General features: G+C 43.7%; 1 protein-coding gene across 1 annotated transcript; it reads left to right on the top strand.

Moving 5' to 3' along the window:
- Positions 1-6,133: 6,133 nt before the first annotated feature.
- On the top strand, positions 6,134-7,069 carry LOC147684557 (olfactory receptor 1S1-like). The gene has a single exon (XM_086939713.1). The coding sequence runs from the start codon at positions 6,134-6,136 to the stop codon at positions 7,067-7,069; it is 936 nt and encodes a 311-aa protein (XP_086795839.1).
- Positions 7,070-7,468: the final 399 nt, after the last annotated feature.

Here is a 7,468-nt window from a genome sequence, read left to right as displayed (position 1 = left end):
TTTTGAGTTTCCTGCGAAAAGCAACCTCGGATGAAAGAAATCTGAGTTCTACTGGAAGGGCATTCCACAATCTGGAAGTGGCTACGACAAATGCTCTACCGCCTGTGCGGGACAGACGAAAACGTGGGCAGAACATAAGCCCATTTCATATATATTATATTTGCCTGTCACGTGAGAAAAATTAGGCAGAAGAATATTTTAATATAGATTGGTCATTCTTGGCCATCTCCATACCTCACTGAACAATGGAGGGTCATATAATACAGCAGAAGAGAGTAGAGGCGGTTTCTGCAGCCCTGGAGGTCAGGTGCACATTCTATCAGATGATAGATACAAAAGACAGACTCAAATCATACAAAATCTCTTCCTTGTGCAAGACCTAGAGAGTCAATATCCACCAAATCTGAAGGCATTTGTGTTCTTGTGCTTCAGAGGAGGGTTTAAGTGATCAAGGTGTAGAACAATTTATAAATCTGTCTTGGATCCTGAAATCTTTGACATTTAACATTTTACTAACTATGGGCATGACTATTTTTGGATGCCATAAATGCTATACTGTGATTTAAGAGCTCTTACTTTAAAAGGCAGCCTTACTATGCACTGTGGTTGATGTGTGGACTGATTTGTGTGCATAACATAGAAGTGACATAAACTACCACAATCAGGAGTGATATCCACTGTGCATAGTTATTTATTTTATAAGTGGATGGATGAATCTAACTGGGGTGTAAATAATGAGTGCCTGATTCACAAAGGTAAACTTTGACCTGAGGTCTAAGTTGTACCTTTAGACCTGAAGCTTTGAGGAAGTGGTGTTCCATGGAATGTGTGGCCTGTTTTCTGACATATTCTGGTGTAAAGTAGTTTTGACCTTACAGCTTCAGAGGTACTCTTGACCTCCTCTTCTGACAAGACTGAAAATGCCCCATTCGCTTAAGTTTTGCCAACACTACCTTTTGGGTGTTAGTGATGTAAGGTGCATTTTAAATTCCCTGTGTATTGAAATAATGCTGTGTGCTTTAGGTTTCTGCTTGTTTTCAATTTATGAGGTATTAGTATCCTTCGATTTGCCTCTACCTTCTAATAGCGTATTCTGTTTATAAGTACCATTATGAACCCTGCACTGTTATAAATGCCTCACCAGGGTCTACTGATGATACAGGGGCCTGCAGTAGGTGAAGTGTTTGGGATTTGTGGTTTGTGGTGTAGTCACATTTTCTGTTACCTACTGTAAGAGACTGCTTGGGTTAATAGTTATTGCCACAGTTCAATGCAAAGGAGAAGGCCCCAAGAGGTCAGGGGGCCAGCTACAAATCACAGCGAAGCAGAGAATGGGGGAAAGTTTGCACCAGAAATAAACACAGTAGCACAGAAGAAAATGGTGGAACATAGGATAGCTCAGCTGGGATCCCCAGCAGAAACTCAGACATAAGAGGTGTCAACATAGTGGTAGCCTACAGAAGCAATGTGATTTACTAACTCCAGAAGGCGGAGACTGGCAGAACAATCAGAGTGCTTAAACAACACCTTGTGAATGTAGATAAAAGAGACCTCAGTTCACAGCAGCAGAAAGATTCAAACACTCCTCTTCCTCTAGTTTACTTATCTCATTCTGTTTCCGCGTGGAGCACTTGATCTCTGTCGCACTGCAGTACACTTCCTTCTTTGCTGCTGGCTTTGAGGTAGTACCTGCAGTTCTCCACCCCTTTCCGTTCACCTCTCGTCTCTCTTTTCTGCACAGTTTTGACCCTTGTGATTCTTTGCAGCACATTTCTGTCTATCTTTTTTTGTCTGCTTCTTTCTGATTACCCTTAAATGTGCCTCGCAAACCTTTTCTCTCCATTACCTCTGAACCTCCATTGCATGTCCTGCTGCCACCCGGCTGGATCTGCATCAAAATATCAATACAAAAATATCACCTTGCAACCCCATCAATTACGGTCATCATATATGGGGCTGTACAGATTTACTATGCTAACTGCACATCTTCTCACCATAACAATATTGTGCAAGTTGATTTTTTGAAGTTGAGATTGTGTACAATGATGTTTATAGCTGAAATTTTGGTACGACGCCGCTGAGCCCCTCACCCTTTTTGGCTTGTCGTGCCAGCTAAATTGACACATACACAGCAGGCGCTGAGAGTCAGGGCCAACCTGTTCCTGGCCGCGATCCCACAGATCCGCAAGACCAAGGCCGGAGGAAGATCCTTCTCCTACCTCGCTGTGAAGACCTGGAACTCCCTTCTTCTACTTTTCAGGCAATCACCCTCGCTGCCTCAATTCAGGAAAGACCTCTTGACCTGGCTTTTCGATTAAACTAGCTCTTCGACTGAACTTCAGAACCCTCCCCCGTGCCCTGAGATCCTAATGGGTGCCTAGCCGTGCTCGATAAGAATCCCGATTGATTGATAGATTGAGAGCACCGGCCGCCCAGTATACTGCCACCTCAATTTAAATATGGTCCTGACAACCATTATCACACGTACATCTCATATGGATATATCTTTTCCAAAACCGGGGCCTCATTTATGAAAAGTGAGGCATCGCTGCGTGAAAACAGCGATGCGTCACTTTTCAATGCGCCCTCCTTGCGAAACCAACGATGCGTCATATTTACAGTATAATGCATCATGGTGCAAGGAGTTACAGATACGTCAGTATTTCTGGCGTATCTGTATGCCGCAAAAGTGACGCATTGGTGGAGTGTGTCACAAAAGTGATGCAACTCCAGCAATGTGTCCTTTCACATGGGGAAAGCCCCATGTGAAAGGGCCTGCATCAGTCTTACGCCTGCAGTGAGGCAGGCGTAAGAAATTGACGCATTTGTGTCCTGGAAGTGGAGCAGTGAAATCTTATAGATTTCACTGCGTCACGTTCATGACCCTTTCTTGCGTCAAAACGCCCCCTTGCATACATTATACCTGGCGCAGGTGTAATGTGGCGCAGGGGTTTACAAAGTGAAGCATCTACCTAGATGCGTCACTTTGTAAATATGGCGCAACAAGGCGCATTTTTTACGCCACTGGTGCGTCACAAAAAATGACGCACCGGTGGTGTAAAAGTGACACACAGCTTCGCAAATGAGGCCCCTAGTGTACTTGATTGTCAGCATTTAGGCCCCATCTTCAAAGCATCCAATATGTAGTCAAAACATTTTGAATCTAAAAACGATTATTGCAAGTAGTATGATGTGGTCATTATTGAACTGTTGGCAAGGTTCAACTGGCATTTGGAACATTCAGGTAGTTTCCGATGGGTTGGTCTGACCAGAGACATTTCAAGGCATGGACAAAATGGGCTCTGGCCAAGGGCCCAGCCTTTCATGGGAGGGAGCCTGATAGAGTCAGCTCTGTTCTGCAAAGTCTTGTTATGATTACCTTTAATTATCCTAAAACAGATTGTTTTACATACTGTTTCACTTTCGTTTATTTTTAATGAGGGTGATGTGTGAGAGTCTTTTACAGACATTTTGCAGATAAATGTGGTCTTTATTTTTCATGTAACATCCATAAAAAATTATTCTTTTGGATCAAAACAGGACCTCGCATATGAGAAATGGGATGATGGCCCAGAAGTTGTTTGCAGTAATACTAGTAAGCTGCTGTTGTGTTAAATAGTGAAAACAATTCTCTATTCCTCAAACAAGGGGATTATCTGACAGTTTTGATAAACTACTGTTATACTTTACTCTTGCCTTTACCAGCTAAATTATTGGAAGCAGATTCCATTCAAGAGTTGAGCAGACACTTACAGATAACTTCCTTCTTTCAACCAGTTGAAGCAGGATTGAGACCTTTTCAATCAATCAATTAATCAATCAATCAATTAATCAATCAATCAATCAATCAACCATTTGTAGAGCGCGCTACATACCTGAGGGTCTCAAGGCGCTGGAAAGAGGAGGGGGCCTCTACTGATTCCTGGTATTCCAGGTCTTGGCGGCGAGGTGGGAGAAGAATCTCCTGCCAGTGGTTGTTCTTCGGATGCGCAGGACGGTGGCGAGTGTGTGGTCGGCGGAGTGGAGCTGGTGGTTAGGGATGTAGAAGGAAAGTCGTCTGTTGAGGTAGGCTGGGCCGGTCTCGTGGAGTGCCTTGTGTGCGTGGATGAGGAGCTTGAAGGATATCCCCTTGTTGACGGGCAGCCAGTGCAGGTTTCTCAGGTGGGAGGTGATGTGGCTGTGGCGTGGGACATCAAGGATCAGTCGTGCCGAGGCGTTTTGGATGCGTTGCAGTCGTTTGATGAGCTTGGTCGGGGCTCCTGCGTAGAGGGCGTTTCCGTAGTCGAGTCTGCTGCTGAGGAGGGCCTGGGTGACTGTTCTTCTTGTATCTGTCGGGATCCACTTGTAGCTCTTGCGGAGCATGCGGAGGGTGTTGAAGCAGGAGAAGGAAACGGCGTTGACTTGCTTGGTCATGGAGAGCGTTGAGTCGAGGATGATTCCCAGGTTGCGTGCGTGGTCGGTGGGTGTCGGGCTGCCCCCAGTGCCGTCGGCCACCAAGAGTCGTCCCAGGCTGATGGGTTGGAGCTGAGGATGAGGACCTCCGTTTTGTCCAACTTCAGCTTCAGTCCGCTGATCTTCATCCAGTCGGCGACGGCCTTCACAGCACAAACACTGTGATAACAGCATTTATGGATGAATGAAGACACGAGATGATCATCGAAGAAATGTAGACCGATTTCTTTTAGACCTCTCCTCAGCCTTCATTCAACATGTTCAACAATGAGTTTGTGATTGACCGTGTATCTGATGCAGGGGGCAGGTGAAAACCCTTGAGTGGATAAAGCCATATTCAGAAAATTGCAGGCAGTCAGTGAAGCTAGGAAATTTTGCTTCCAATGCGATTGGTCTTGAATGTGGAGTTCCTCAAGGCTCCTCATTGTCACCTCGTCTGTTTAATCTGTATGTCAAACCAGTTATTGAGGCATTGACAATCTCTGAAAGCAGCATGTACAATTATGCTGATGATTCTAAACTACCATTTCATATGAATATCACTCCTGCATTGTATAAAATACATTCTAAAGCTCTATGAGATTCCCTGCTAGCTTGATGGCTAGCAATCAGCTGAAGTTAAATACTGAAACTGACCGAAAAAGTCTTTCTGAAAAAATAAGGCCAGAATTTGGAGCAAGAGCTACTGGCCTAAAACCCTTGGCTAGCACCAACTCCAGTAACTTCTGCTGTGAGTCTTTGGGTGGTGATGGATGGTTAAATTCTGAGGTAGGGGCTCTAGTATTTAAATACTCCTTTCTATTAAAATCTATGAAGAACGTTGCACCCTTGCTATCCTTCGAGGCAAGGAAATTAATGGTAAGTTCAGTTAATAACTCAAGACTTGATGATGCTGATTCTGTCTATGCGGGTTGATCTCGCTCTACCTTGCACACACTTCAGATCATTCAGATTGAAGCACCAAGATTGAGCAATCCCCTCCCACAGTGCACACGTTCCACACCTTTTGATGAAAGAACTGCACTGGCTTCCAATACAGGAGTGAAGACACATGAAGGTTTGCGGTATGGTGTTAAAATTTTCAAACCATACTGGTGCCATCATTCCAGAAAGCTGAAAAGCTAGTGATTTCAACAGGATTTTGACTTACATCACTTGTTATCTAGTTAGGCTCTCAATAGCTCTAGTATTATAAGCACTAAGAACCCTTTGGTGAATGTGTGCTCTACAAGTATTAATAATAATAATTATCATAATAATAACAGTAATAATGAATACTGCCAACAAGCCATTTATAAAAGCCATGGTTTCTTCCCAGTAGGTGTGTGGCATGGTGGCAGGTCATGCCATTGAGGTTCTGAGCCATGACTACTGTACACAGGGTATGGATAAAGTAGATACATAATTTAAAAAACTATCAACTATTCCTCTGCTTTCAGTCCATCTTTTAGTGTCTCCTCTGTCATACTTGCCTCCACTCTAACAGCACTTAGACGTCCTCGGGCATTGGTTGCTCTTAGCAAATCTTATTTACATTACATTACAACACACTGTATGCATGATTTTGTGTTTTTGAACCAAGTACAATTTCCAATTGCCCCTGTGCTTTGGGGGCACTTAGATGCAATGCAACCCTTCTGAGTTCTAAAAACATTTCATTTCAGGTCTCAAAGTTTCAAGGATGTATGGGAACAATCAAACATCAGTCACAGAATTTGTTTTGCTGGGACTTTCTGACATTCAAGATCAGCAGTCCCTACTATTTGCATCTTTTTTGATAGTATACCTTCTGGCACTGCTGGGAAATGGGCTTATAATGATGGTGATTGCCTTGACTCCTCAGCTCCACAACCCCATGTATCTCTTCATTAGCGCTTTGAACATTGTGGACATCGGCCTCATCTCAGATACTCTCCCCAAGATGCTCATCAACATCTACACCAACAAGAAGTCTATTTCCTATGAGGGCTGCATTGCTCAGCTATACTTCTTTGTATTTTTTGCAGCTGCTGAGTGTGTGCTTTTGGCGGTTATGGCTTATGATCGGTATGTTGCTATTTGTTTTCCTCTTCGCTATCCAGTCATTATGAGGACTTACATCTGTCTTTGGATGGTGACCTCCACTTTTGTAGTGAGTTCTTTGTCTTCACTGTTGCACACACTCTTGATGGCTAGTCTCTTCTTCTGTGGACCAAACCAAATTCTTCACTACTTCTGTGACATTGGTCCACTGCTCAAGTTATCCTGCGTTCCCACATCCACCAATGAACTTGTGATCTTCACCGAGGGTTCCCTTATTGTCATGATTCCCTTCTCCATTGTACTGTTCTCCTACGTTTGCATAGTAGTGGCCATTCTGAAGATACGCTCCACTGAAGGGCGGCAAAGGGCTTTCTCCACCTGTTCTTCACACCTAACAGTGGTGGTCTTGTTTTATGGTACACTTGTGTTTATGTATTTTCGACCCTCCTCAAGTTATTCCCTGGGCCAGGAGAGGTTTGTGACACTCATGTATAATGTCCTACCACCAACGCTTAACCCTTTCATCTACAGTCTCAGGAACAATGAAGTGAAACAGGCTTTGAGGAGGTTAATTTCCCAAAAGAATGTGACATGATCAGTTAGACAGGTTTGTTTTAGGGTGAGATTAGTATGTATGCAATGTGTCCTACGGTATAAATAGATACTTGAATGCTGCTATTTTCAGTTTCTGCTCTCAATGGTTCTGCTTTATGATGATGCTACACATAGTGGGTGAATTTATCATTCTTTCACTCAACACAGTAAGGCATCTTGTTGTGTTACTTGAAAGATGGGGGTTGAAATGCTCATTATTTACAAAAATATGGAACATTTCTGCTCACTCCTTGCGTTGGTACACTATGGGCTGCATACCACCAATGCAGGCCTCCATGCGTCATAATGCAGGGACTCTGTAGTGCATGCAGGATTGTTTTGTGCAGCTAACACAGCTTCATTACCTAATGGACATTCCCCTTGTGTGGGATATATTATG

Source organism: Lissotriton vulgaris, chromosome 10 (genome assembly GCF_964263255.1).
Source record: "Lissotriton vulgaris chromosome 10, aLisVul1.2, whole genome shotgun sequence".
Lineage (NCBI taxonomy): Eukaryota > Metazoa > Chordata > Amphibia > Caudata > Salamandridae > Lissotriton > Lissotriton vulgaris.
This window is presented reverse-complemented; position numbering and strand designations above follow the sequence as displayed.

Bases quoted from the DNA above. Each gene is read 5' to 3' on its own strand.
- LOC147684557 (XM_086939713.1), top strand. From the start codon at position 6,134: ATGTATGGGAACAATCAAACATCAGTCACAGAATTTGTTTTGCTGGGA.